This window comes from Hypanus sabinus, chromosome 10 (assembly GCF_030144855.1).
Source record: "Hypanus sabinus isolate sHypSab1 chromosome 10, sHypSab1.hap1, whole genome shotgun sequence".
Lineage (NCBI taxonomy): Eukaryota > Metazoa > Chordata > Chondrichthyes > Myliobatiformes > Dasyatidae > Hypanus > Hypanus sabinus.
Genome location: NC_082715.1, coordinates 103,633,513 through 103,651,544, shown reverse-complemented (window position 1 = coordinate 103,651,544; position 18,032 = coordinate 103,633,513). Strand labels below are relative to the sequence as shown.

At 41.2% G+C, this 18,032-nt stretch overlaps 2 protein-coding genes across 9 annotated transcripts in view; one reads left to right on the top strand and one right to left on the bottom strand.

The window, feature by feature from the left end:
• slc2a12 (solute carrier family 2 member 12) overlaps positions 1–17,749 on the top strand; it is an 87,046-nt gene extending 69,297 nt beyond the window's left edge. The window contains exon 7 of the mRNA XM_059982443.1: positions 16,403–17,749. Coding sequence (XP_059838426.1) covers positions 16,403–16,452 — 50 coding nt within the window. The 3' untranslated portion in view covers positions 16,453–17,749. The remainder of the gene's footprint in view (positions 1–16,402) is intronic.
• Positions 1–18,032, bottom strand: part of tbpl1 (TBP-like 1) — a 49,781-nt gene that overhangs the window by 10,838 nt on the left and 20,911 nt on the right. For 4 of the 8 annotated variants that reach the window (XM_059982454.1, XM_059982455.1, XM_059982457.1 and 1 more), the window contains exons 3-4: positions 17,831–18,018; positions 1,270–1,352 (exon numbers count right to left, since the gene is read on the bottom strand). In XM_059982454.1, coding sequence (XP_059838437.1) covers positions 1,270–1,352; positions 17,831–17,965 — 218 coding nt within the window. In that variant the 5' untranslated portion in view covers positions 17,966–18,018. Of the gene's footprint in view, positions 1–1,269; positions 1,353–17,830; positions 18,024–18,032 lie in introns of all 8 variants that reach the window. The other 4 variants (XM_059982451.1, XM_059982452.1, XM_059982453.1 and 1 more) reach the window with 1 other exon arrangement.

Here is an 18,032-nt window from a genome sequence, read left to right as displayed (position 1 = left end):
GCCTGCTGTGTTCCACCAGCATTTTGTGTGTGCTGCTTGAATTTCCAGCATCTGCAGATTTCCTCGTGTTTGTCTGGATCCACAAAGCAAGGTCCCCTTGAATCCCATGCCTCCTTACTTTCTCAATAAGTCTTGCATGGGGTACCTTATCAAGTGCATTGCTGAAATCTATATAGACTACATCTACTGCTCTACCTTCATCAATGTGTTTAGTCACATCCTCAAAAAATTCAATCAGATAGATTCAATTCTGTCTTATAAGAGACATCACTGGCTGAAATTTCTACTCCTGCTTCTCTGTTCATTCAAACTTGGGTTATTTCATTTCCTGAGGACTTGCAAATATAATTGGACATCAATAAACATCTTCACTTCTGTTCTTAGGATGGACAAATGAAGGAGTTAACTTGATAGCTCCAAAACACAACATGAGAAATAAGTGCAGTAACATCCTGGAATTGGAATAATTGATTTCCAACAATCACTACCATCTTTCATCTGTGATGTATGACTAGTTGGTGGAGAATTTTAGAATCTATTCCTAAAGAGTTCAGTTGGACTAAACCTTTAATCTTGAAGATGGGTGGTCCTGATGAAACTAAAACTGGGGGTTTACTTAAAAAAACATTCAAGGACTACTTGAGAGTATATGTAAAACAGTAAACACTGCAAATAATTTGGTATATTTAGCATGATTAAATTCAGGTTTAGCCTATATCTCGTTTGAATAAACACCACAGATACTATTTTTTTGCTGGATGAAATAATGGCATCAACATAGTCTTATGGGAAAATACTGGGATGAATTATAATGCTTAAAGAACATGGACACTGGGATCAGGATTTATAAGTTGAAACTGATCATACTATTTATTTGAGATACAGGCCTTTAGAGTCTATAGAGTCGAGTCTTTAAGCCCTTTGAGCCACGTCGCTCAGCAATCCCCCAATTTAATCCGAGCCTAATCAAAGGTTAATTTACAATGACAAATTATCCAATCAACTGATACGTCCTTGGACTGTGGGAGAAAATCCACATGGTCAAGAGGTGAACATACAAACTCCTTAGAGGAAGCAGCAGGAATCAAACCCTAGTCTCCTGTACTGTAAAGCACTGTGCTAACCACTACGTTACCATGCTAATCCAACCACTATGCTAACATGTGTCCGTACTTCCTTGAGATAAAACTGGGTAACTGACCTCTTGCAAGAGGCTGTTTATAATAGGATTGTTTTTATCTTCAGTTTTGATGTAACCTAATTTCTTACCTTGTAGCTCCAGTGCATATAATTTTTCCTGAAGACCAAATTGTTGCTGTTATCCTGGGTTTTCTCAGCTTCATTAACACTTTCTGCAAACATTTATAGCAAAGTATTAGTGTATGGTGCCGTTGCCAGAAATTTCTGCTAAATTTAAAAGAACACCAACTTTTACTTTCTTAATATAATTCTGGGTCATGCATGTGCAAAAATAACATGTTTTGGTGAAAATTCTAGCAAATAATGAGCCTCTAAATTTGATCTGTTTTTGACAGTGTCAAGATACTTCACAGCTTATATTACATCACTACTAAATCATCATATAATTATGATTTGCCCAATGATTATTTTAAGCACTTGGTTTCACCTTATTCCCAAAACGTTATCATCTAATCATGACTGCTGGATGCATATTTTACCAAATATTAATTAATGATGAACTGAGATCTAGAAGTTTAAAACTTTTGTTGATTTTGATGCTATTACCATGAATATGATTGCTAATTTAAAGTTAGATCAAAACTTCTCATGTGAGAACAAAACTATAGGCAAAGCACTTACTAAAAAAGTGAATACTGTAAATAAAATTTAAAAAGGCATTAAGGACCTCTGTGCCTGCAAAATAAATAAACATTTCCATTGGATAAAGTGGAACAGTACATTCTTGTATTTGACAGGAACACAAAAATGAGGTAAACTACTGGTTTAATTAAATAGTGGATGATCCACACTCTGTGCAGTTCACCCTACTTTTTAATCCATATCCTTTGGTATCATATCATTTCAAAATTTATTCATCCTATCTTGAAAGTTTCAAATGACTCAGCATCTTAAACCAAAAGGAAATGCAAATAGAGATTCCCATAATTAATGGTGTGAAAAACTGCTTCCTTATTTAATTACAAAATTCCAATCAGAGTTTGGAAGCTTAAGATGTAGTTCACTCAAGTTCGCCGACTGAGCAGAAAAAGTAATGACCCGCGGCGGTCTGAAACTTTGAGCAGTACCCAGTCAGAGATTGGAAACCTGAGGAGACGTAGTTCACTCAGGTTCGCCGATTGAGTAGGAAAGGCAGCAGCTCATGGCAGTTTGGTGCTTTGAGCAGCAGCCAATCAATATTATTAAAGCAAGACAGGGGCAAGTGGAGCGGCCTGATTAAGAGAGATATTTTTGAGGCTTTAGCTCTTCGAGACTTCAGTCAGAGAAGGCAAAAAAGGCTGCAGGTAGAGTTTTTTTTTCTCCCCCATTGTTTATTATTTTTTTCCTTTTTTTCTAGTTGTTCAGTTAGCAACAAAACTGGGCAGAATAGTGGACTGCTTCTCTTTTTGGATGGGGGAAGGCAGGGAGACATCCAGTGTCCCGGATGACTAAACCTGCATGAAGTGCATCCAGCTGCCGCTTCTAGCACTCCACTTTAATATTAGAGTTGGAGCTTGAACTGGACGAACTCCAAATCATTCGGCAGGCTGAAGGAGTGATAGACAGGACATACAGAGGTAGAACACTCAAGGTGCAGGACACAGGAAATTTGGTGTCAGTCAGGAAGGGGAAAATGGTTAAAACAGCCAATGTAGACTACAAAAAGGCCATCCCCCTCAACACCTTGGATATTGTTTGGGGTGGGGGGGATGAACTAGCAGAGGAAAGCCACAGCAGTCAGGTCTCTGACACTGTAACTCACAAGTGAAGTTGGGGGGGGGGGGGCAGGGAAGAGAAAGGGTAAGCTGTGGTGATAGGGGATAGTTTAGTGAGGGGAATAGAAAGGAGATTCTGTGAACAACAATGAGATTCCTGGATGGTATGTTGCCTCTCAGATGCCAGGGCTCAGAATATTTTGGATTGAGTCCTCAACCAAAGGTCATGGTCCATGTAGTACCAATGACGTAGGAAGGAAGAGTGACAAGGTTCTGCAAAGTATGTTCAGGGAATTGGTACTAAGTTAAAGGGCAGGACCTCCACGGTTGTGATCTCAGGATTGCTACTGGTGTCAAGTGCTAGTGAGGCTCGAAATAGGAAGATTATACAGTTTAACACATAGCTAAGGAGTTGGCATAGGAGAGAAGTCATAAGACTTTTGGATCATTGGGTTCTCTCCCAGGGAAGGTGGGATCTGTACAGAAGAGAAGGTTTGCACCTGAACTGGAAGGAGGCCTATATCCTAATGGAAAGGTTTGCTATAACTGCATGAGGAGGGCATTTAAACCAGAATCCTTGAACAGATGGTGGAGAGGTTGTCCGAATGCTTAACATTTGCTTCCACAAAGTCAGGAATCACAAGTTTGAGTATCGTGGCACTAAAGTCGTGGGCTGTGTATATTTCAATGCAAGGAGTATTGCAAGAAAGACAGATGAGCTCAGGGCATGGATCAACATTATGATATTGTAGCCATTAGTGAGACTTGGTTATTGGAGAGGTAGGACTGGCAGCTCAGTATTCTAGGGTTCGATTGTTTTAGACGTGACAGAGTGGGAGGGATTAAAGGAAGAGGTGTGGCGTTACTAGTTAAGGAAAATGTCACAGTAGCACTCTGTCAGGACAGACTGTAGAACTCATCTAGTGAGGCATTACAGGTGGAACTGAGTAATAAAAAGGCATGACTATGTTAATGGGGCTATATTACAGACTACCCAACAGCCAAATGATCTAGAGGAACAAATCTGTGGAGAGATCGCAGACTGTTGCATGAAACATAATGTTGTTATAAAGGTGATTTTAACTTTCCATAAAAGAACTAGATGGGACAGAGTTTGTCAAGTGTGATCAGGAAAGCCTCCTTAATCAGTATGAAGAAGTCTCAACAGGAGGGTGTGCAAAACTTGATTTGCAATTAGGGAATGAGACAAGGCAGATGAGAAAAGTTTGTGTAGGTGAACACTTTGTATCTAGTGATCAGGGTGTCATTAGTTTCAAAGTAAATAGGCAAAAAGATAGGTCTAGCTGGTTGAGCTAAATTGGAGAAAGGCCAACGTTGATGGTATCAGAAAGGATCTGCCAAGTGTGGATTGGAACAGGCTATTCTCCGGTAAAGGTGTACTTGGTAAATTGAAGGCCTTGAAAAATAAAATTTTCTAAAGTACAAAGCTTATGTGTGCCTGTCAGGTAAAAACAACAGGTTTAGGGAACCTTGGTTTTCGAGAGATATTGAAGCACTGGTTAAGAGGGAAAGAAGGTGGTGAACTTGCAGGGATAGGCAGGTAGGAACAAATGAGGTGCTTATGAAGTATAAAAAATGCAAGCGAACACTTAAGAAAGAAATCAGGAGGGCTAAATTAAGGCATGAGGTTGCCTTAGTAGACAAGGTAAAGGAGAATCCTGTGGGAGTCTACAGATACATTAAAAGCGAAAGGATTTAAGGGACAAAATTGGAAGATCAGAATGGTAATCCATGGATGGAGCCAAAAGAGACAGGGAAGATCTTAAATTAATTTTTTGCATCTGTATTTACTCAGAAGACGGACACAGAGTCAATAGAAGCAAGGCAAAATGACATCAACTTCATAGACTCTATACAGATTACAGAGGAGGCTTTTGCTGACCTGAGGCAAATTAGGGTGGATAAATCGACAGGGTTGGTAAGGTGTTCTTCCAGATCCTGCGGGAGGAAAGTACAGAAATTGCAGAGACCCTAGCAGAGTTATTTAAATGATCCTTAGTGATAGGTGAGAAATTGGAGGATAGCCATTGTTCCGCTGTTTATAAAAGGCTCTAAAAAAAAATAAACCAGGAACTTATAGGCTGTTGAGCCTGACATTAGTTACTGAATGATATGCCAAGGGACTGGATATATGAGTATCTGGATAGATATGGCCTGATTAAGGATAGTCAGCATGGTTTTGTGCTTTGTCAGTAATGCCTAGCCAATCTTGTAAAGTTTTTCGAGGAAGATACCTGGAAAGTTAATGAAGGGAAGGCAATGAATGGTGTCAGCAAGGCATTTGACAAGGTCCCACATGGGAGGTTGGTCAGAAAGGCCAGTCGCTCAGCATTCAAAGATGAGGCATAAACTGGATTAGACATAGGCTTCATGGGAAAGGCCAGAGAGGGGTAGTAGATGGTTGCTGCTGTGACTGGAGGCCTGTGAGGAGTGGAGTGCTGCAGGGATCGGTAATGGGTCCATTGTTGTTTGACATCTATGTCAGTGATCTGGATGATAATGTGGTTAACTGGCTCAGCAAATTTGAGGATAAAAAAAGACTGGGGGCTGTAGTGGACAGCAAAGAAGACTATCATGGGTTGCAGTGGATCTGGACCATCTGGAAAAATGGGCTGAAAAGTGGCAGACGGAATTTAATATAGACAAGTATGAAGTGTTGCACTTTGTTAGGACCAACCAGGATAGGAATTATACAGTGAGTGGTGGTAGAACAAAGGGAATATAGGTCCATAATTCATTGAATGTGGTGTCACAGGTTGATAGTGCCGTAAAGAAAGCTTTTGGCACACTGGACTTCATAAAGCAAATTATTGAGTACAGCAGATGGGATGTTATGCTGATATTGTACAAGACATTGGTGATGCCTGATTTGGAGTACCGTGTGCAGTTTTGGTCACCTACTTACAGGGAAGATGCAATTAAGTTTGAAAGAGTACAGCAAAAATTTACAAGGACGTTCCTAACACTGGCTGACCTGAGTGATAAGGAAAGATTGAATAGATTAGCACTTCCTTCCTTCAAACATAGAAGACTGAGGGGAGATTTGACGGAGGTATACAAAATTCTTTGGGGTACAGATAGGGTAAATGCAAACAGGTCTTTTCTACTGAGGTTGGGTGTAACTACAACATGAGGTCATGGGTTAAGGGGGAAAGATGAAAACTTTAAGGGGAACACGAGGCAAAACTTATTCACACAGAGGGTCATGAGAGTGTGTGGAATGAGCTGCCAACATAAGTGGTGCATGCGAGCTTGATCACAACATTTAAGAGAAGTTTGCATAGATTCATGGATGGTAAGGGTATGGAGGCCTATGGTCCCAGTGCAGCTTGATGGGAGTAGGCAGTTTACATGTCTCAGCATGGACTAGATGGGCTAAGTGGCCTATTTGAGTGCTGTATTTTTCTATGATTCCATGCTTTAGCTACAATTTAAAATAGTATTTTCTTTTCATGAGAAATAATTTAAGTCTATTTGACACAAACAAACCTATTTATATTTAAAAAATACTAATTAGGTTACTTCCCAATCAACTAACTTCAGAAATTACTTTTGCTTAATGTAATCTCTGATTTTTAAGATAATTCTGATGTATCTGTCATGTATCCTCATCAACACCAATATGGTGTTAAGGATGAAACGCAGTACAATAAAACAAGAGAAAATCTGCAGATGTTGGAAATCTGAGCAACACATATAGCACGCAGCAGCCTCTCCGGACTCTGGACTGGGGATTACCAAACGTTATGTGGTTTTCCTTGTGTGGTCTGTTTTGTTGTGTGCTTTCTTTATGATATCATTCTGGAGAACGTTGTCTAGTTTTCTAACTGCATTGCATTTGTGGTTTCTAAATGACAATAAACTGAATCTGAATCTGAAAATGCACCTGTATGGGTCCCAGCCATGTCTGCCTGTTTGTCAGCAACATGGAACAGTCTATGTTCCAAGCCTACACTGGTGACTGACCTGCACTCTTCCTACGCTACAGCGACAACTGCATTGATGCTGCTTTCTGCAACCATATCATCTGAACTCATCAACTTCATCCACTTTGCCTCCAACTTCCAACCTACTCTCATATTTACCTGGTCTATTTCCAACACTACCCTCCCCTTTCTCAGTCTCACTGTCTATCTCTGGAGACAGCATATCCACTGATATCTATTATAAGCATATGGACTCTCACAGCTACCTGGATTATACATCTTCCCACCCTGTTACTTGTAAAAACGCCATCCCCTTCTCTCAATTCCTCAGTCTTTTCCACATCTGTTCTCAGGATGAGGCTTTTCGTTCTAGAGTGAAGGAGATGTCCTCCTTTTTCAAAGGGAGGGCTTCCCTTCCTCTGCATCATTGGTGTCCTCAACCACATCTCTTCCATTTCAGGGACGCCTGCTCTTGCCCCATCCTCCCACCACCAACCAGGGAAAGAGTTCCTCTTATCCTCACCTACCACCCCTCCAGCCTCTGTGTCCAGCACATAATTCTCCAAAACTTCTGCCACCTCCAACTGGACGACGCACCAAGCACATATTCTCCCCCCTCCCCCAGTTTCTGCTTTACACAGGGATCGCTCCCTACATGACTCCCATGTGCATTTGTCCCTTCCCACCGATCTCCCTTCTGACACTTATCCTTGCAAGCAGAACAAGTGCTACAAATGCCCCTTCATCTTCTCCCTTACTACTCCAGGTGAGACACTTCACCTGTGAGTCTGCTGGGGTCATTTACTGTGTCCGGTGCTCCCGGTGTGGCCTCCTGCATATTGGTGAGATCTGACATAGATTGGGAGACCGCTTCGTTCAGGACCTATGCTTTATCTGCCAGAAAAAGCAGGATCTCCCAGTGGGCACACATTTTAATTTTACTTCACATACCCAGGGTTTTCCTATATGTCCATGCATGACCTCCTCCACTGTCATGATGAGGCTACACTTAGGTTGGACGAACAACATTTGGGTAGCCTCCAACCTGATAGCATGAACATCGATTTCTCGTATTTCCGGTAATGCCCCCCCCCCCCCCCCCACCCCTTCACCATTTCCCATCCCCTTTTCCTCTCTTACCTCATCTCCTTGCCTGCCCATTGCCTCCCTCTGGTGCTCCCTCCCCCCTTTTCTTTTTTCCATGGCCTTCTGTCTCTTTCACCAATCAACTTTCCAGTTCTTTACTTCATCCCTTCCCCCTCAGGTTTCAGCTATCACCATGTGTCTCTTTCTTCCCTCCCCTCAATTTTTAAATCTATTCCTCAGTCCTTTTTCCTATAGTCCTGCAGAAGGGGTTTTGGCCTGAAGCGTCAACTGTACTCTTTTCCATAGATGCTGCCTGGCCTGCTGAGTTCCTCCAGCATTTTATGTATAATATCCTTTTTGTTCACAATTATTCAAATTATTAACCTATGGTTATACTACAAAAATTAAAGTGGCCAATTCCTATATAAACTCTTGGCACAAAGGAGCGCACAGTTGCAAGATAAAGTTTGTGAATACTTTGTAATTACCCTCCGGTTTTCTACATAATTACTCAAAATATGATCAGATCTTCATCTAAATCACAAGCTGCCTGAACTAATAACACAAACAATTTTATTTTTTTTTTAAATGTCTTTATGGAACATTCCAGGCTGTCACAGTCCAGGCTGGAGAAAGTATATGAACCCTGTATTTAATAAGTGGTAGAACCTCCTTTAGCAGCAATAACCTCAGCCAAACATTTCCTGCAGCAACTGATCAGACTTGAAGAATGGCAATGAGGAATTTTAGACCATTCCTCCGCACTAAACTGTTTCAGTTCATCAATATTTTTGGGATACATTGCATGAACAGCCCACTTCAGGTCATGCCACAGCATCTCAAATGGGTAAAGGTCTGGACTCTCAATTGGCTATTCCAAAACACGGATTTTCTTTTTTTTTAACCCATTCTGTTGTTGATTTACTCATGTTTCAGATCATTGTCTTGTTGCATCATCCAATTTCTATTAAGCTTCAGGCAATGGACCAGTACTCCTGCAAAATGTATTGATACAATATTGGATTCATTTTTCCCTTACTGATTGCAAGCCGTCCAGGCCCTGCTCAGCAAAGCAGCCCCAAACCATGATGTTCCTTCCACCACACTTCACAATTGGGATGAAGTTTTGTATTGGTGTACAAACACAGACGAGTGCACTTTTGCCAGGAAGTTCAACTTTTGTCTCATCTGTCCACAAAACATTGTCCCAGAGGCATTGTGGAATGTCCAGGTGGTCTTTTTGCGAACTTAAGATGTGCAGTAAGGATTTTTTTTTGGAGAGCAGTGGTTTCCTCTCTGGTGTCCTTCCATGAACACCATTCTTGTTCAGTGTTTTTCTTAAAGTGGATGCATGAACATAGACTTCAGCAATTTCTAGAGATTTCTGCAGGTCTTTTGCTGTTACCCTTGGGTTCTTTTTACTTTCTTCAGCATTGCATTTTGTGTTCTTTGCGTGATCTTTGCAGGACACCCACCGAAGGAGTGAAGTAACAATACTGAATTGCCTCCATTTGTAGACAATTTCTCTTTGTGTGGTCTCCTGAATACTCAGGTCTTTAGAAATGCTTTTGTGGTCTTCTCCAGCTTCACGCACCTCTACAATCCTTCTTCTCATGTCCTCTGAAAGTTGTTTTGATCAAGCAATGGTGCACATAACATATCTTTCTTGAGAACAGCAGGCTCTGTCAGTAAACTGTCTCTCTTTAAGAGGGCAATGTTGTGATGGAAAATAACTCAATAGTAGAGGCCTGGACACACACAGTTTTAATAATAAGAAAATTATTTACAAGGGGAAGTCGGGTCAACACAAGCAACTACAATACACAGGAAGCTGTGTGGGGACAGGGTACGGTTACACAAACAAAGAACAAGGGAAAAGCACTATGACAGCTATCCCCCTTGACCTTGGATAGCTGCCGCTCCCTTACCAGGACAAACGATAGACCTTCCCAAACATAAATCAATGCACTTACCTTCAATGAGGTGGTCTGTAAGAGAGAGTGAGCCAGGGACAAGTCTCACCTTTTATAGCATGGGGCTGGGCACGCTAATCTAATTAAGGTGACCAATAATTTAGGTGTGCATTGATTAGTTGGGAGGGACCAAATGTTGATTGGCATGTGGTGTGTCCTCCAACCAGCCAGGTGGCAGTGCATCTGTCACGTGGCCGGTATCTCTAGATACAGGCAAGCACCTCTACAACTCACACCTCCAAACTCATCTCACTGATTGGAGCACCTGACTCCAAAAAGCTTTTGTAGAAGGCATTAGCCCAGAGGTTCACATACATTTTTTGAACTTAGAAACACAGAAAACCTACAGCACAATAGAGGCCCTTTGGCTCACAAAGCTGTGCCAAATATGTCCTTACATAGAAACTACCTAGGGTTACCCATAACCCTCTATTTTTCTGAGCTCGATGTACTGGTCCAGAAGACTCTTAAAAGACCCTATTCTATCCAACTCCACCACCATCAACGGCAGCCCATTCCACACACTCACCACACTCTGCATAAAAAAAAAATTAGCCCCAACATCTGCTCTGTACCTACTTCCAAACATCTTAAAACTATGCCCTCTCGTGCTAGCCACTTCAGCCCTGGGAAAAAGCCTCTGATTATCCACACGATCGATACCTCTCATCATCTTATACACCTCTATCAGGTCACCTCTCATCATCCGACACTCCAAGGAGAAAGGCCGAGTTCACTCCTCCTATTCTTATAAGACATGCTCCCCAAATCAGGCAACATCATTGTAAATCTCCTCTGCACCCTTTCTGTGGTTTCCACATCATTCCTGTAGTGAGGCGAGCAGAACTGAGCACAGAACTCCAAGTGGGGTCTGACCAGGGTCCTATATAGCTGCAACGTTACTCTCATCTATTAAACTCAATCCCACGACTGATGAAGGCCAATGCACTGTATGCCTTCTTAACCACAGAGTCAACCTGCGCAGCAGCCTTGAGTGTCCTATGGACTTGGACCCCAAGATCCCTCTGATCCTCCACACTGCCAAGAATCTTACTAGTAATATTATATTCTGTCATCATATTTGACCTACCAAAATGAACCACCTCACACTTACCTGGGTTGAACTTCATCTGCCACATCTTAGTCCAGTTTTGCATCCTATCAATATCCCGCTGTAACCTCTGACAGCCCTCCACACTATCTACAAAACCCCCAACCTTTGTGTCATCAGCAAATTTACTAAGCCATCCCTCCACTTACTCATCCAGGTCATTCATAAAAATCACAAAGAGCAGGGGTCCCAGAACAGATCCCTGAGGCACACCAATGGTCACTGATTTCCATTCAGAATATGACCCATCTAAAACCACTCTTTGCCTTCTGTGGGCAAGCCATTTCTGGATCCACAAAGCAATGTCCCCTTGGATCCCATGCCTCCTTACTTTCTTAATAAGCCTCGCATGGGGTACCTTGTCAAATGCCTCGTTAAAATCCATATACACTACATCGACTGCTCTACCTTCATCAATGTGTTTAGTCACATCCTCAAAAAATTCAATCAGGCTCATAAGGCACAACCTGCCTTCTCATGGCCTCTTCTGGCTCTCCTAATTTCATTCTTAAGCTCCTTCCTGCTAGCCTTATAATCTTCCAGATCTGTATCATTAACTAGTTATTTGAACCTCTTGTAAGCTCTTCTTTTCTTCTTGACTATATTTACAACAGCCTTTGTACACCACGGTTCCTATCCACTACCTGTCTCATGGGAACATACTTATACAGAACTCCACACAAATATCCCCTGAACATTTGCCACATTTCTGCCGTACATTTCCCTGAGAACATCTGTTCCCAATTTATGCATCCAAGTTCCTGCCTGATAGCCTCATAATTTCCCTTACTCCAATTAAACATTTTCCTAACTTGTCTGTTCCTATCGCTCTCCAATGCTATGGTAAAGGAGATAGATAGATAGAATTGTGATCACTATCTCCACAATGCTCTCCCATTGAGAGATACGACACCTGACCAGGTTCATTTCCCAATACCAGATCTACCCTACCTACTCCATGATGTCCCTGTTTCTCTTGGTTGGTCTACAAAATACACTCAGTTATTGACCCCTTCCTGTTCCTAACTTCCACCCACAGAATCTCCGTAGACCATCCCTCCATGTCTTCCTCCTTTTCTGCAGTTGTGACACTATCTGATCAATAGTACCACACCGCCACCTCTTTTGCCTCCCTCCCTGTCCTTTCAAAAACATCGAAAGCCTACCCCTTGAAAATCCAAGTCTCTGGCTTGTTTAAATGGTGTACTCAGTATTGACAAGTACGAATGTTTGTGTGTTATTAGTTTAGGCAGATTAGGTCTATCTATTATTGATACTTAGATAAAGATCTAAGTCACAATAATAGACAGAGGAACAGGCATCAGAGTAGAAGTAGACAGAGTAGGGAGGCTTTGGCAATAACAGGTCGAGACGAGGCAAATTACTTGTGTAGAATAGAAACAGGAAGTATATCTGTGAGGCCGGTGTTTTGTACTGGGTGACAGATGTGCGATGTCCGGGAGACTCCCAGCATCACGAACAACCAGATCTGTGCCAAGTGCGTCAAGCTGCAGCTCCTTAGGGACCACATTAGGGAACTGGAGATACAGCTCAATGACCTTCACCTGGTCAGGGCAAGTGAGGAAGTGATAGAGAGGAGCTATAGGCAAGTAGTCACCAGGGCCTCGAGAGACAGATAAGTGGTAACAGTCAGGAGAAGGAAGGGCAAGAGTCAGATACTAGAGAGTACCCCTGTGGCTGTCCCCCTTAACAATAAGTTTGAGTACTGTTGGGTTGGGTGACCTACCTGGGGGAAGCAACAGTGGCCGTGCCTCTGGCACAGAGTCTGGCTCTGTAGCTCAGAAGGGTAGGGAAAAGAAGAGGATGGCAGCAATGATAGGGGACTGTATAGTTAGGGGGTCAGACAGATGATTCTGCGAATGCAGGAAAGAAACACGCATAGTAGTTTGCCTCCCAGGTGCCAGGGTCCGGGATGTTTCTGATTGTGTCCACGATATCCTGGTGGGAAGGTGAACAGCCAGAGGTCATGGTACATATTGGTACCAACGACATAGGTTGGAAAAGGGAGGAGATCCTGAAAACAGACTACAGGGAGCTAGGAAAGAAGCTGAGAAGCAAGACCTTGAAGGTAGTAATCTCGGGATTACTGCTTGTGCCATGCAACAGTGAGTATAGCAATAGAGTGAGATGGAGAATAAATGCGTGTCTGAGAGATTGGAGGAGGGGGCAGGGATTCAAATTTCTGGATCATTGGGACCTCTTTTGGGGCAGGCGTGACCTGTACAGAAAGGATGGGTTGCACTTGAATCTGGGGAGGGCAATGTCCTGACAGGGAGGTTAGCTACAGCAATTGGGGGGGGGGGGGGTGTAAGTGTTGGAACCAAACTGAAGAGAAGGAGGAAGGGAAAATAGAGAAAAAATAGAGAAAACTTGTAGATTGTGTGATAAGGAGGATGGGCAGGTGATAGAGAAGGAATGCGCTCAGACTGATGGTATGAACTGTGTCTATTTTAGTGCAAGAAGCATTATGAACAAAGTGGATGAGCTTAAGAGTGTGGATCAGTACTTGGAGCTATGATGTTGTGGCCATTACAGAGACTTGGATGGCTCAGGGGCAGAAGTGACTACCTGGAATGCCAGTTTTTAGATGTTTCTGAAAGGTCAGGGAAGGAGGCAAAAGAAGTGGAGGCATGTGAGATTTTAATTTCCCAAATATCGATTGGTATCTCCCTAGAGTGAGGGGTTTAGATGGAGAGCAGTTTGTTAGGTGAGTTCAGGAAGGTTTCCTGACACAGTATAAGCCTATAAGAGGAGACACTGTACTTGATATGGTATTCGGAATTGAACATGGTCAGGTGTCAGGTCTCTCAGTGGGAGAGCATTTTGGAGATAGTGATCACAATTCTATCTGATTTACCATAGCACTGGAGAGGGGTAGGAACACACAAGTTAGGAAAGCGTTTAATTGGAGTAAGGAGAAATATGAAGCTATCAAGCAGGAATTTGGAAGCGTAAATTGGGAACAGATGCTCTCAGGGAAATGTATGGCAGAAATGTGGCAAATTCTCAGGGAATATGTGCATGGAGTTCTGCATAGGTATGTTCCAATGACACAGGATGCTAGGGTACAGGAACTGTGGTGTACAAAGGCTGCTGAAAATCTAGTCAAGAAGAAAAGCTTATGAAAGGTTCAAAATAAAAAACTAGGTAATGATAGAAATCTAAAAGATTTTAAGACTAGCAGGAAGGAGCTTAAGAATGAAATTAGGAGAGCCAGAAGGGGCCATGAGAAGGCCTTGGTGAGCAGGATTCTGGAAAACCCCAAGGCATTCTACAAGTATGTGAAAAGCAAGAGGATAAGATGTGAGAGAATAGCACCAGTCAACTGTGATAGTGGAAAAGTGTGTATGATAAAGTAAGGAGTACTTCACTTCAGTATTCACTACGGAAAATGACCTTGGCAATTGTAGGGATGACTTACAGCAGACTGAAAAGCTTGAACATATAGACATTAAGAAAAAGATGTGCTGGAGCTTTTGGAAAGCATCAAGTTGGCTAAGTCACCAGGACCAGACGAGATATAACCCAGGCTACTGTGGGAGGTGAGGGAAGAGATTGATGATCCTCTCGCAATGATTTTGGCATTATCAATGGAAATGAGAGAGGCTCCGAAGGATTGCCGATGTTGTTCCCTTATTCAAAAAAGGAAGTAGAGATAGCCCAGGAAATTACAGACCAGTGACTCTTAATTCAGTGGTTGGTAAGCTGATGGAGAAGATCCTGAGAGGCAGGATTTATGAACATTTGGAGAGGCATCATTGGGAATAGTCAGCAAGGCTTTGTCAAATTTAAATATATTTAAAACACAGTCGGATAGATTTCTGCATTGCAAGGGAATTGAGGGTTACGAGGAAAAATCTGATAACTGGAGCCGAGTCCCTGGCCAGATCAGCCATGATTGTATTGAATAGTATAGCAGGCTTGACAGGCCAGATGGCCTACTCCTGCTCCAATTTCTTATGGTCTTATGATAAAAGTGAAAGAACACAATTAGAACAAAAAGAAACTAAGTCAATTCATAATGCAAATGATCATGGTGTGGCTGAACTGGAATGAATAGGGTTTTGCTGGTTGGTTCATGATTGATTGAACCTACTGGTGTTGGGATTTCAGACTGCTGTACCTATTGCCCAATGGCAGCTATGAACGGTCTGGAAAGAGAGGGGGAGGGGGAGAGGGAGAGGGAGAGAGTGTGTGTGTGTGTGTGTGTGTGTGTGTGTGTGTGTGTGTGTGTGTGTGTGTGTGTGTGTGTGTGTGTGTGTGTGTGTGTGTGTGTGTGTGTGTGTGTGTGTGTGTGTGTGTGTGTGTGTTAGTTAGACAAGCAAAAATGAGCAAAAAATAATACCTGCACCACTGTAATGCTAAGCCACGACTAGTCGAAAGAAATCTAACCATCCACTCTCGACATTTAATGCCATTATCACTGTTGAATTTTCAGGCATCAAAATCATGGATTTTTCAAAGGCCAGAAACTGGACTAGCCAAATAAATAATGACAATAAGATCATGTACGAGATTAGATATCTTATGACGAGTGACAAAACTCTGTACAGCACCAAGCCTTTCTGTCTGCAAGGCACAAGACTGGAGGACAATGGTATATTCTCCACATCTCTGGATGAGTGCAGCTCCAACAACTCTCAAAACTCTTTACAGAGTAGGTCACTTGGGTGGCACCTCCATCAACTATTGTAAATATTCATTCTGTCCAACACCACACACAAAGGCTGCAAAATTCATTGCAGCTCCTTGCTAAGGCTAGGCCAACAGCATCCCTCAAATCACAAACTGCGTTAATTCTGAAACACACCACCATCACCTCATTCAGGGATAGGCAATAAATTCAGCCCATTCCAGTTGGTGGCGTGATCTTAAAAAAATAAATGAAATCAGTCTTTAATTAAACACTGCAGAAATTGATTTTCTTAGCATAGTGAATGCAAGACACCTATATTCAGAACAAGGAGGCTTAAATAAGTCAGTAATCATTTCCTATTACATCACTTCAGAAAATTTCACTTTTGCCTTGAAAGACAAAAACCTTTTCTTTAATGTTAACTGAAATGTACTTGAAATACTTACCCTGATGCAGCTACCTTTTTAAAGTTATACATCTGTTTTAATATTCTAAGTTAATGTTATCCAAAATTTGTTGAATTCTAGTTATTTTAGCAGAAGTCATTGAACTAATTAAAAATGCTTGGTACACAATTTGTTATGATGAATTATGGTTGTGGTATGCATGCTTACTTATTAATTGCAATAATTCAGTTAGCATGCCAAACGATAGAGCATACATTTACTAATTCATGTTATAGTAATGATAGCTTGAAAAAAAATCCTATTTAACCTTTGACAATTCTGTTTTAGGATACTGGTCCATTGTATGTGGAACCACAATTATGAGATACCTGGGATGAGGGAATCCAGTTATGTGGAGACAACTGAAACACATGGCTTGATCACCAGAAAAAAAAAGCTTTAACAGAGGTGTCCAAAATCAAACAGTTATAAGTGAATAAATAAGGAGGAACTGTTTCCTGTTTTGGACAAGTCAGTAACGAGAGGACAAAGATCAAAGATGAATGTCTGAAGAACTGGAACAAGAGGGATTGTTTTTCCATGTACTGTGAGCTACTGTTTTCTGAAGTGCACATTGGGCAAGGAGGCAGAAGATGAATTAGAAGGAAAAGTCAAGAAAACTATAAATATTTGAAAGAAAACAATATGAAGAGCTCAGTAGAACAACAGAAAATTGCAATTAGATTCCTCTGCAGAAGAACCAGCAAAGACACAATGGACCAAATGAACTCCTACCATGTCAGTTCATTGCATGATTTTAATTATATGCAAACACATGTTTAGTGATGCAGGGTCTTTATCTTACAGCAATCCAGAAGCATGAGTAATTCAGATGGGAGGCTTAATACACATGATAACTTCCACTTAATTCATCAAAATAAAGCACAAAATGTAATAGCAGTTATAAATGCCAAAGATATAATGATTTAAATTTTCATTCAAATTACAAAAAAGGGTATACAAATTACAAAGGTATCCAGTAAGGAAAATGATCAGCTCAAAACCAAATGAAACACTAAAAAAAACAAGTTAAAATTCTGTTCATTGTCTTTTAATAAAAGGCTGAAAGGCAACAAGTGAAATTACCACAGATTTTCAATTTTCTGCTGTCCAATTGTTAGGAAATCCCATCAAGTGGTCATTTGGCTTAATGGAACTCAGACTTATGCTTGCCTTTAAAACATATTGGGATCCATTATGTGAGCTTCCTTTAAACTCACTGGGTTCAGTGGAAAATTTATTGTACTAGTTTGTAACATCTAAAAGCAACCAAATGTCTAAAAAACTGTATGAAGATACCAAAAGGATATCCAATTGCATTGCAAACCTGGAACCTGGCACCAGTGCCGAGGGTACTGGATGAGTGGAGCTTAAAATTCCGAAAGGCTACACTTTAAATTTATTATTCAAATCAATTATTAAGATATACTCACAAAGCATTTTGAAAACTTCAAAAAAATTGAAAATTAAAAACATCAAGTTTTTCAGTTGCCTGCATCCACAAATATTAATAAGATTAATCATAAAATTACAGAGCTTATTAAGCAATAACAAATATTACCCTTATTGAACTGATCAGTAAATAACCTTGAAATTTACTAACTTCTGAAAACAAAATTTAAACATGACTATCACTTATTGTTGCTTATTGCAGTATAAAGAATATCAGATGGTTTCTTGTAATACAATGAAGGGTAGACAAAAACTAGATCTTACCCCAACATCTCTTTTGTAGATTACATTTGTTCCTTCCAGTGCAATCTTTCGCAGATTTAAATGGCATCTTGTTTTAAATACACAGACCACATTTGTTATCAAAATATCCAGTGCAATATCATTGTCTGGTTCCATGGGTGTGGCTTGTTATTCAACTGAGCAAAAGGCTGCATACCATCTAGATAGTGCTGCACTAAGTTAG